The sequence below is a fragment of the Nelumbo lutea genome, chromosome 2 (assembly GCF_056320005.1).
Source record: "Nelumbo lutea isolate HS-2025 chromosome 2, American lotus-T2T, whole genome shotgun sequence".
NCBI classification, from domain to species: domain Eukaryota; kingdom Viridiplantae; phylum Streptophyta; class Magnoliopsida; order Proteales; family Nelumbonaceae; genus Nelumbo; species Nelumbo lutea.
In genome coordinates, this window is record NC_142685.1 from 89,745,289 (window position 1) to 89,758,000 (window position 12,712).

A 12,712-nucleotide genomic window follows, 5' to 3' on the forward strand; every position below is an offset into this window, starting at 1 on the left:
GGAACACGATGGTGTTTCCCAACTAACACGACTCAAAATCCAAAACAGAAAACTGACTCAAAGACGGGACCAAAGACTTCAAGACTTTTAGCGACGGATGACCAAATCGGCAGTGCCACTGGAGAGGAGAAAGGGATGACTGGAGAGCTGTTGAAGTTCTACCACCACCACCGTCAAAATAATACAGTCCACCAACTTCATACCATCCACCAATCTTCATCCCCGTCTTGAGATCTTGAAAAACACACATAGAAGGAAAAAAGGTAATGAAGCAGTTAAGTGATTTGGTCAGCTCACTAACAGACATAAGATTAAAAGGCAATTTAGGAACATACAAAACTGAGGAGAGGGATACAGGGTCTAGATCAACATTACCAACACCACAAATTGAGGATGTGGAACCATTAGCAAGGGTGAAAAAATGTGATGTTGAGCAATGAGATAACGAAGAAAACACACCTGGAGTTCCAGTCATGTGATCGGAGGTCCATAGTCAATGATCTAGGGATTGGGTGTGGATGCCAGACAAGCCATACATGAGTGAGCGAAAGTCGCCGTGTTCTGCTGTGATTGGATAAGCCTCTCATATTCATCACGGGGAACACTCACCATCTCCATCACGGGACCATCTGTGGATGTAGGAGGTATCTGATCAGATGAATGATTCTTCTGTCTAAAGCTAGAATTTGATTCACTGGTCATGGCATGATTGGCCTAGGTTGAGGGTGGACCATGTAGATCATAACAATAGTTAATGGTATGTCCATCCATACCACAATGAGTACATTTCCTCAGGCTTGAGCCACGTCCTCTACCACGGGCTCCCCCTGAATCTCTGCCCCCAGTACGACCACCACCACGATTATAAGTAGGCCCACCATTGCCACTTCGGCCATACACAGAACCACTACCACCACCACGGCCAGACTGAGCTCCCCTAGCTCCACCTCTAGCACCACGGCCCCTCGATACAGCAAAGGCAGATCTACCTGAGATATTAGAGTTCTCAGTAGATTCGATAGAAATCCTCCGGAGTCGAGCAAATACCTCTTCTAAGGAGGGGAGAGTTGATCTCTCTGTTGCTGTTGAATCTTGACATCAGAAGTGAGAGGGTGATAGACATTCAACTTATTACATATGTTTCTCATGTTGACATAGTACTCCTCAAGACTCTGATTGCCCTGTTGCAGGTTAAAGTACTCTTGATACAGCTGATACACTATGATTGTATTGTCGTGACCCGAATACAATTTCTTCGCATAGTCCCACACATCTTTGGCAGTGTCAAGAAACATGAAGTTTACTCGCGAGAGTCAGTGGGGGGTTTCTCCTCTCTTATGTGTTTTACCTTCTTCTTTGCCTTCAGAAAGACTTCGACGGATTTAGCCCAAGGCACATAATTCTCTCCATTTAGTTTAATGGAGGTCATCTGAACATTCAGGTAGTCTGTAGGCACCATCACATCAGGTTTACAATCACTGTTATCTCCCATTCTATTATCACCGATTCCGCACACTTGCTGAATTCTATTACCACTGAATTCTGCACACTGCACACAACTAGATCACACCTGTCACACTGATTTCAGCACTTGTTGTTGCTAAAAAGTGTGCTCTTTACACCACAAACCCTACTCCTATGACTACCTGAAATCTCACCACTATATGATCATAACTCTTCCTTCGAAATACACAAAAACCAGCATAAACCCTAGCACACTACTGTCTGAAACCCTAGCATATGGTCTGAAACACACTTCCTATTTAATCCATAACAGATACCATGCACTAAAATCTCTTACCTTATCACTGAAGTAACAACCCCACGAGCAAGAAATCATTCCTACACAAGACAGCCACTGCACCACACAGATCGGCCCTCTATTCTTCATCGATTAGGGGAGGGCGATCTTAGAAACCACAGCAACCGACCACACACGACCTGACTGGAGGCATAGAAACCTCCAAGGAAAGAGGGCGATCACTCCTTTTCAGCCCTTTCCTTTATCTCCAATCGAATGCAGAAAAAAAAAAAAAAAGAAACCCTAGATAGGGTGCGCAGAGAATAGATATCTAGGCAGACAGAAATCTAGGCAGATTCAAGGTGTTCTCATACCATGTTATGATTTGGCCTGCCTTGGAATTCTATCTGTCTGAGATTGGTTATGTAGAAAGAAGTTGAAAGGTGGAAGAAAGAGAGAAAGAGAGAAGGGAGAAAATTTGGTTCGAACTAGAAGTCTCAACATAACCTTCTCCTAGTCGGCCAGACAGTACTTATATTATTAAAAATAATTGAAAAGACATATGTGCCCTTATTTAAGTGAGCACTGATTCCAACACAACATTACCGATCAGCGACATTAATCTAGGTATAAAGACAGAAATACTCCTATGCTAACAAGTCTAACCATAAGATAAGTGCAGAAAGTGAGAACTCTTTAAGGACAGGGCTATGTTCCAAAGGCTGGTTGGGAAACTTCTTTACCTCTGCCTAACTCGGCCAGATATTTCTTGTGTTGTTAGTGTTGTCAGTAAATACATGCATTCTCCTAGGACCACCCACCTGCTTGCAATAGAAAGGATTCTTGCCTACTTAAAGAGATGTCCAAGGAGAGGTATAATCTTCAAGAATAATGGTCATATGAAACTAGAAGTGTATACAGATGCGGATTGGGCTGGATGTGTTAATGACAGGAGGTCCAACTCTGGATATTGTGCATTTGTGGGGGGAAATATTGTTTCCTGGAGAAGCAAGAAATAGAATGTTGTTGTTTGCTCCAATGCAGAAGCAAAATACAGATTCATGGCCAATGGTGTTACAGAAGTGTAATGGTTGAAATCCTTGCTTAATGAGTTGGAGATTGATTATGAGAAGCCTCTGATGTTGTATTGCGATAATCAAGCTGCAACTAATATTGCTCACAACCCAATACAACATGACAGGATTAAACATATCGAGGTTGATAGACATTTTATCCGAGAGCAAGTTGCATCTTAAGAAGTATGCCTTCCTTACATTGCCTTAGACATGCAGTTAGCTGATCTCTTCACCAAAGCAATCACAAAAATCAAATTAGAGACAGATTTACACAAGTTGGGCATGACAAATATCTACTCCCAACTTGAGGGGGAGTGAAGAAATAATTACTAAGTCACGAGTGTGGGGTTCCATACCCACACTCAGGCTCTAGTGCGTATGGCTCCATTCCCACACCTAATTATTTTTTATTTTCTTTTAAGATTGGGCTGGCTGGCCTTATTATGTTTATCCATATTATGTTTTGTTTTACTAGGACTAAGACTTTATGTGTCTCTCTCCTATTCTTGTAAGGAATCAAAGGCTATAAATAATAAAGAGTATCGGGCAATAGACATCAACCACCGAACCCCTTCTTTCTTTTCTCTTCTCTCTCTCTCTCTTCGTTGAACCTGTGTTCTCTTCTCAGATCACACAGCAGAAGTTCTGATTTATTCAAGTTACACAAACATGAGCAAGCCATAGAAGAAAGGGCAAACTGCAAGATGAAGAGATTTGAAATAGAAAGGAAAGAGAATAACAAGAATATTCGTTATGCTGACAGTTTTTGCCCCCAACATAAAACAGATTGTATGCATTCTCGAGGGCAGATGATCATGGGGGCGGTCTCTATTCTCAAGCTCTTTCCAGGAACTGCTACTAGAAAGGAGACAGGAGCCAATAACAGTGGAGAGGAAGAAAGATTTATTGTCCATGCACAACACATCAGGTTGTTAGAGTTATCATGGATGGATGATGATGGCCTTCCCATTAGAAGCAGTAATCATAAGTTCATAACATAGTGTAACGAGAGATGGGAGGAAACCATGGTGTTCCAGGAAAATTAGGAAGAATGGGTGACTGTGGAGACTGCGGCCAAAGAAGACTTAAAAATCATTGGGAATACTTGTCTAAAACCCTTTGAGGCAGGGACATATGAGTAGTGCAGATGGAGTGGAACATTCTAATTACAAAATTGTGCCTAGCATCCAATGGGAATATCTTTACAGGATCCCAAAAACCAATAATGATACATACTTTATATTGTTGTTTAATTTCTGGATACTAGGGATGCTCAAAATGATCAGTGACCTCTGGGAAGGTTTAATTGAGGCAGAGGAGAGATCATCTTGAACTTTAAGAGTCCTATCATACATGATAATCTGGATTTAGGAGACAAACCAGACCTCATAGTTGGGCCATACATAGGGATGTCAATGGGTTGGATTAAATGGCAAATCCGCACTAACCCAACCGTGTCAGGTTAGGGTCAGGTCATCTTGATTGGGTTTCAGGTAGGGATTAGGTTGGGTGGGCCAATGCTGAAACCGACCCAATTGGCATTGCGGCATTGAAATATCTATGCATATAGTTTTGTTGAGTATAGGTGTACTATATATGGAATGGATCAGGATGGGTTCAATATTTCCTCTTTATTTAATCAGGTCAGGTTCAGGTTGAAGCCGCTTTGGGTAGGGTAATATAAATCAAAAATAACACCCATGTAGCTATAATATTAGCTATTACAACTACAATTTTCAATCTACTCAGCTCTAATGGAGCAAAGTAGAGCATGATTGTTTTTCCGTGTATATAGAATAACACATATAGAACAATAATGAAAAGTGACTTGGATCAAGCTTATATTCTAATTTCTAAAATAGATAGGAAAAAAAATATGAACATGGACTTGGTATAAAGTACTAAGATAATATTTAATGTTTAGGAACATACAAGAGATAAGCAAAACTTAATTAAGGATGTCGAATGTCAAGAATTGTAACAAAGATCTACTATCTAATTTCCATACGAATAACCTTTTACTTCCTTTTTCTTTATTTTTAAGATCTACTTAAAGGTATAAACACTTTCTTCTAGAAAACATCACACAGAGGAATACATTTATCTTCTTATTGTTGTTCATGGAGTAGTGACAAATAAATCATAGAAATTTAGTAATCTACCTCTCACAGCTTCTTTGATTTTTTTTATAAATTCATCTTTCTTATTCACACCGTGGAGATCTACTTGAGCCATCTGATATTAAAGTCAAACCTATACCCAATCAGTGCACATCTTTTTTTCAAAAGAAAAAGGAAATAGGTGCAAATAATGGTAGAATAAAAATTATGCAAGATGAGAAATAAAATCAAAGAAAATGTAGAATAAATTAACAAAGAAAGGCAGATCTCTAATATTCTAATTAAATCCTGTCTAACTGGTGACTGAATATATGTAATGAAGACAAGGGAATAAAACATTATAATTAAGTTTTTTTTATTGTTAATGGATACTTCATAGATTAGAAAAGAATGGCTAATATATACAGATATGCTATTGCATCCCCCAAATTAGGCTGACCATCATCACCTATTCTTAATTTCCTTCGTAACCCTTATGTCATACAATTTGTGTTACAAATATCCTCTCCCAACCACCTCTTTTGTCATTGCATCAGGGAACACACTAGCTGATCTCTTGATCCAACTGAAGCTGATAACTAGGTCCCTTGCCAACGTCTATCTTTCTTGAGAACAACTTGAAACCAATCTAAATACAAAAGGAAAAATAAAAGAAATCAGAAATAATGAGAAGAAGAAGAAGAAGAAGAAGAAGAAGAAGAGAAGAAAGAATTGGGTTCCATCAAAAGATAATACCTCTATGTTCCACCCAACTTGTGTTATTATATAAGAACTGGTAAAATTACAACTCTTCCCCTGATCAAGTAAAATAAAGACATTACTGTTCCATCACATATAATTCTAACACTCCCCTCAAGCTGGAGCATAAATATAAATATCCTAAAATTCCAGCTTGTTACAAATGTACCATCCTTGAGCAGCTTACGAATTTTGGTGAAGAGATTGGCTAACTAATCCTCTGACCTAACATATGGGATAATAGCCTCACCACGTGCATCACTCTCTTACAAAATGGAAATCAACCTCTCTGTTTAGTCCTTCCATGAAAAATGGGTTGGAAGCAATATGTGTAGCAACTTGATTGTCACAGAACAACTTTATGGGCTTATACATAGGCACTCCAATCTCCTGGAAGAGAGCCATTACCTTGTACTCAACCTCAGCACTACTTCTGGCAACCACACTTTGATTTTTACTTTTCAAAGTGATCAAATTCCTACCTAGGAAAGTGCAATTACCTATGGTAGATCTCCTATCCAATGCAGATCCTGCCCAATCTACATCTAAATATCCTTCCAACACCAACTCTCCCCATTTCTTAGATAACAGCCCATGGCCTAGAGCACCTTTGAGATACCTCAACACCCTAATAGCACCATCCAAGTGAATAATCCCAGGGTTCTTCATAAACTGACTTAACACTCCAACATTGAAAGAAATGTCAAATCAGGTAATGGTGAGATAGATTAGTTTTTCCACCAGTCAATTGTGTCTTCCAGGGTCAGTCAATGGCTCCCTTTGACTATCACCCATCTTCACATTAGGACCATGACAGTCTCAACTGGCTTGGCTCCTAACAACCCTGTTTCACCCAACAAGTCAAGAAAATATTTTCACTGTGACATAGAAATTCCCATTTGGATCTTGCTACTTCGATTCCCAAGAAATACTTTAAAGACCATAAATCTTTGGCTTGAAAGTGTTGTAGAAATTGTTTTAACTCACCAATTCCCTGTGTGTCACTCTATAATAACTATATCATCAACATAAACAGCCAAAATGATCTTCTCAAAAGACGTGTCTCTACTGAAAGCTGAGTTGTCAACACCAAATTGATGTAGACCATAATATTGCACCGCGCTGCTCAATCAACCAAACCAAACTCATGGTGATTGCTTCAACCAATAAATAGACTTCCTTAGTTTACATACCTTCCCTACCTCCCCTTGAGAAACATATCCAGGAGATTGATCCATATATGCTTCTTCTTGGAAGTCACCATGAAGAAAAGCATTTATAATATCAAGCTGAAAGTGGTGGGAAGTATTCATGGCAGTTAAAAGAACGGGTGGGATGTTGGTATATCAAGGCGGGCTACTTTGGGAACACCTTGGAAAACCATCCACAATGTTCTTTCTCAATTTCTCAAGTATGTCAGGTATGACATTTGTTCTAGAAACTTTGTCTGGTTTTGGAAGGGTATTTGGGTTGGAGATATCCCTCTAAAGGACCTTTTCCCTTTGCTTTTCTCTATCTCTTTGTATAAGAAAAAGATTCTTTCAAACTTTCTCTAACCTTTGGGAACCCCTTTGGCTCTGAATTAGGACTTTGGCTTTCTTAGGGGGTTAATGGATGAGGAAATTGAATCCATATTTAATGGCTTTCTTGGGTTCCGTCAAAAGATAATCCTTGAGTATTCATGACATTTGTTCTGGGGAGCTCATGGTTTTCAATAGTCATGCAATACCATGGTTGCACCCTTTGATGCACTGCTCGACCAAGTTTCTCTGTTACATGCTCATCATGTAGGCATAGGTAGCCCTCCAAAATTGCAATACATAATCAAGAAATTCTTCTTCAAATCTCTGCACAGTATTCCTTAGATCGACCATCGTCACTCGTCGTTCCAAGGTGAACCACTTGGTGACAAACTTCTCTGCTAGCTCCTCCTACTCTCCTAGGTGTCAATGCTACTTGCTATCAAATTAATGAACCAAGAGTAAGTCGGCCTAGTAAGCGATTTGGAGAACTCGCGTAACTTGAGGTCCCCATCTAGTGCGAATGGACCTAGAGAGTCCTTGAACTTGCTAAGGTGTTCCTATAGGCTGCCAAATTGGCCATCATACAAGCACCATTGCTAGAGTAGAAGGTAACCTACTGGGTACAGTCTATGAATTGTGAAACACACCTGTAGTGAATCAAAAAATATAGAAAAAGAAAAAGAAAGGAAGAAGAACGGAAGGTTTTAGCAAAAGCTTGTGGAAGAAGAAGAGGAAGCAAGAGAGGAGAAGATGTTTTGATTCCTTCTCTAGTCCCCTCAAGATGTCTTTTATTTCTAAAATAAAACTCAGTACAATTCCTTAGATGCCCTTAATAGGGCGGCCAACACTTAAAGAACTAATAAAATAAACAAAAAGAGGCCCATAACTAAAAGAACATAAACTTAAACATAACTTTAAAAGAAATAAAACCATTAAGGCCCATTAAGCCCATTCTCACTACATCCCCCCTCAAGTTGAGCATGCATAGATGTCAATCATGCCTAACTTGCTTACATAATGTTGAAGCTTTGCCTTTAGAACTCCCTTGGTTAGGAAATCTGCAAACCACTCTTTTAATGCAATGAAGGGAAGGCATAGTACCCTTTCTGCTGCAGCCATATGTGTGTCTCTGGGAGCATGCATTTATTACACTAACAGCATATGAAATGTCCAGACAAGTCATACAAATATAAAGAAGAAGCTTCCCCAACAATCTCTAAAACACTCCCTGTCACCAGCTGAGAGTTTAGGATTCACAACAATAGGGATGGAGGCAGGTTTAGCACCAAGTTTCCCAATCTCAATAAGAAGATCCAAAAATTCAAAGTTAAGGAACTTCTTGAGATCATTGATTTCTTGTGTATCACTACTAGTAACAACAATATCATTAACATAAATAATAAGAAATGTGACCAAAGTATTTCTCCTCTTAACAAAGAGGGTATGATCCGATTGAGTCAAAGTATATCTAAACTGAACCATAGTTGTCAAGGTGACACCTAGGTGACAAGGCACCCTTTGAGGCTCACCTCGCCCAATCGCCTAACATTGTTCTACTTCCTACTATAAAATACTTTTTTGTTCATTCTTTTTTGAGATTATAATTATAAAATAGACATTATTAAACTAAAATAATCATTCTATGTGTTTATATACTAATTTATTTTTATTATTTTCTTATTTATTAGGGTTTAATCAACACAAACATTGCTAAATGCTGTATTGAACCCTCAAAGACTTAAAAACCTGAACCAATAAGTAAGGAAGAACTAAAAATTTTATCTAATCAGCACATTTTCCTCTTCCATATGTTCTTCTACCACTCTTCTTCTTCTTCTTCTTCTTCTTCTTCTTCTTCTACCAATACTTCTTATTTTCTTCTTTTCCTATAACAAAAATAAGGGTTCAGCCCCTATATTTTTTGAATTTTATTTTCCTTCTTCCTTTTCTTCTCATGAATATGTTGATTTTCTATACTTTAATATGAAATTTATACTTTTCTTATGAAAACCATGAATAATTATTAAAGAAATATGGTTATGGTACCTAGGGAACTACCCTATGATCTATTTTTTAACAAAAAGAAATCCATCGCCTAGGCGACTAGGTGACTAGGCGCCCCCCAGTCGCCTAGCCTCGCCTTGGCACCTTGAAAACTATGAACTGAACAAGAGCAACCCTAAATCTGTCAAACCAAGCACATGGAGATTGCTTCAAACAATAAAGTGACTCCTTCAATTTGCATACCTTGCCTTGCATCTCCTTACCATACATACCAAGGGGAGAGACATATATACTTCTTTAGTGAGGTCACCATTCAAGAATGAACATAAAAGTGATAAAAGGGCCAATAATTGCTCACTACCAGAGATAACCCTCACAAAAAGTCATTTTAGAAACTGGAGAAAAAGTCTCAGTGTAATTTATCCCATACATCTAGGTATATCCCTTAGCAACAAGACATGCCTTATATCTCTCAATCGATCCATCAGCATGATATTACTGGATCATCATGAAATATTGCTGGTAGAAGTGCTTTAATGCCAAAAAGATGTTCCTAAGGTTTCACAAAGGTCATATATAGGTATCTAATGACATATTTAATCAATCTTTCACCAGATTCCAATAAAAAATCCTTGTTATATTTTTTCAGAAACTGCTGGTAGAAGTGCAAGTTATACAAAAGAATGTCAGAAAAGGCAAATCTGTACAAGAAAAGTGAAAAAGGAAAAATAAGGCAAATCTGTGCATGACAATTATATTTGAAACATGATCAACATAGAGATTGGGTGCCTTCATACCTGCAAACCTCCCCAAATAAGGTGTAGGTGAGAATCAATAAATCCTGGAACCACAACCTTCCCCCGAAGATTCAACTCTTCAGTCCCATGGCCTATTAAATCCTGAATTCACATGAATAGATCACAAGAAAACCTTTGTTAAGATCTGCAAATTATAAAATTACATCTCGGTGTGAAAGTCACATGAGGATAAAAGATAAATAATTAAGAATCTTAAACTCTCTTTTCATAAATGGAGCTATTAAAGAAGATCAGAAGGAATGTTATTTTCTTACAACTAAAATGACTGATGTAGTTTTAGAATTTGCAGGAAATGTCTGATGGAAGATTAGGGGCATTTTTTATGAACAATACAAATTTTATTAAAGATCAATAAAGAATACACAATAGAGGCTTCCCAAACAGAGGCGTGAGATGCAGCATCAAAACAAAAACAAGATTACAAATGAGCCCAAAACAAAAACAGCATTAAAACTCTTTTTTTATCAGCAACTATTACTCTTTTTTTTGGTAACTGTCTATATTCCATGGCCTTTTATGTACAAACACACACCATAAATGGAAACTTCCATGGAAATCATTTATGTTCCTTCATTTTATATGCAACCAAAACACCGTATACCTACCTTAGATCTTTGGTCCCTTTCATCTCTTAAGTGCTATCTTTGCCTAGCTAGTAGAGCGTCCTTACCTCATCTATTGATCTTTTAGAGAATTTCATAGCCTTGTTTGGAGTTAGATTGTCTCCGAAGCTAAGATGACAAGATTAGTTTTTTATAATTTTTTTGAAAGAAAAGCATTACTGGGAGGATTATGTGGAGATGCCTGATAGTGACAATGTTATGAAGGGTGTTGGAAGAGAGGAATTCTAGAATCCTCTCGTGTATAGAGAAAATTCCGGAAACTGTGATAGACTTTGTTGTTATCAGGGTGCCACATTTGGTTCACCCAAAGAGAAGTTTAGTTATATCTTGCTTGAGAATGTGGTGAAGGTATGGTTGATAGTGATCTCATCATTAAGACCCTATGGTTCTATACAGCGACCCTGCCCTTCCCCCTTCCCCTTGAGTGGTCAAGTTATAACTTTGATAGTTGCTTTTTGAGGAATCCAGGGCTCTCCAGAGTACAAGGAGCTTTCCGCAACCATGAGGGTGATATTTTACAGTTGCATTCAGTACCCATGGATCATATTGACAACCTGAGGTCACCTTTTTGATTTGATACCCATTCTTCCGGAGACACTAATAAGTCTCTGATTCATTAGAAACTTCAGGAAAAAAAAAACACCTCATTTCTCTCCTCTTTAATGAAATTACAGAAAATCATCCATATCTCAATTCTCTCCCCTTTAATGAAATTACAGAAAAAAAAAACATCTCACAAGTCATTAGAAACTTCAGAAGGCATCGGTGCAAATAACATCCATGTTAAAAAGATTTCTGAAAGCAAAACAAACAGAACTTGGGATAACTAAAAATGCAATAAGAAATTAAGAACTACAGACTACAGTAACATAGAAGTAATAAGACATTCAACAAAATCTTTACAGTCCTTGACAAACTACAAAAAAGGACCCAGCATTCAACTACTCGCAGTTAAATCGTGAAACATAATGCATTTGGAACCCAAAAAAGGACCCATCATTCAAAATAACCATTATAATCACGATGATGGTGAAAGTGAAATTAAAGCTGACCTGAACAGATGAATAATTCCCGACGCGGAGAATCCTTCCATTTCGAACAGCCATGGCTTCGGCATATGGGAGAGAGGAATCACTGGTGTAGATGACCGCATTCGTGACAACCAAATCCGCCACTATAGATGATTTCAAAGTCCACCCTTCATAAGAATTCCAAGAAACAGAAATGGGTCGTTTCAGAAGCGTTAGCAGCTTTAGAAGTAACAGAAGATTCAGGTGGCAGTGGAAATGGTTAATAAGTGATATTGCAGTTCTACTTACATCTTGTATCCAAAACAGGAAGCAGAACTACTGCAAGAACAAGAGCAGTTGAAGCTGAAAGGAGGATGAGAAGATTCATCGTCGCTAACTCGCTAGCCTACTACAAACCTACAACTGTTCTTCTATCTTTCGCTCCCTAACTGACTAACCCCACCCCCGAACTCTTTACCAGAACTCTTATTTCGACGTAGCAGAATATTCAGTATGGGGCCCATTTGCTTTGTGCTAATTGAGTTCAACTCAGCCCCCCACAAAACTTCCCCCTACAACGTCCCACAGAACATCTTTGCCGTGTATTATGACATCATCGGGAGATTGTTTACAATACACGGCAGGGATGTGTTGTGATGTGCTGTGGGACATTGTGGGGGCTGATTTGCTCTCGCTAATTGACTATTTTCTCAATTTTTTGGTAAAATTACTCCGCAAGGACCAGAGCAGAATATTGAGTATTTTCTCATTCTCATGATAAGTGACAATGGTGTCCAGAGCCATCAACCATATACCAGTCACCCCGTCGTTAGGGTGGGTCACTTTACTACCTATTGTTGTATTTGATTATTATCTTACCCATTCATAAAAACAGAAATGGATGAGCGTTCATCATCCAATACCCTAATTTTACATTTTCAATTCTACCCCTCTCTGATTTCATATTTCTAATTCTATCCTCTTTTAAAGTGCTGATTTTATATTTTCAATTTTACTCCTTCTCTGATTTCATATTTCCAATCTTACTCCCTCTTAATA

General features: G+C 38.3%; 1 protein-coding gene across 9 annotated transcripts in view; it reads right to left on the bottom strand.

Moving 5' to 3' along the window:
• The window catches only part of LAF3 (Amidohydrolase family), a 136,521-nt gene extending 124,089 nt beyond the window's left edge, over window positions 1-12,432 (bottom strand). For 6 of the 9 annotated variants that reach the window (XR_016107346.1, XR_016107345.1, XM_088970403.1 and 3 more), the window contains exons 1-4: window positions 11,963-12,432; window positions 11,696-11,841; window positions 10,000-10,101; window positions 4,980-5,052 (exon numbers count right to left, since the gene is read on the bottom strand). Coding sequence is in view for 7 of the 9 variants with exons in the window: in XM_088970403.1 (XP_088826529.1) it covers window positions 4,980-5,052; window positions 10,000-10,101; window positions 11,696-11,841; window positions 11,963-12,041 (400 nt within the window). In the remaining 2 variants the exon portion in view is untranslated. The remainder of the gene's footprint in view (window positions 1-4,979; window positions 5,053-9,999; window positions 10,102-11,695; window positions 11,842-11,962) is intronic. The other 3 variants (XM_088970405.1, XM_088970404.1, XM_088970401.1) reach the window with 1 other exon arrangement.
• Between the last annotated feature and the right edge of the window lie 280 nt (window positions 12,433-12,712).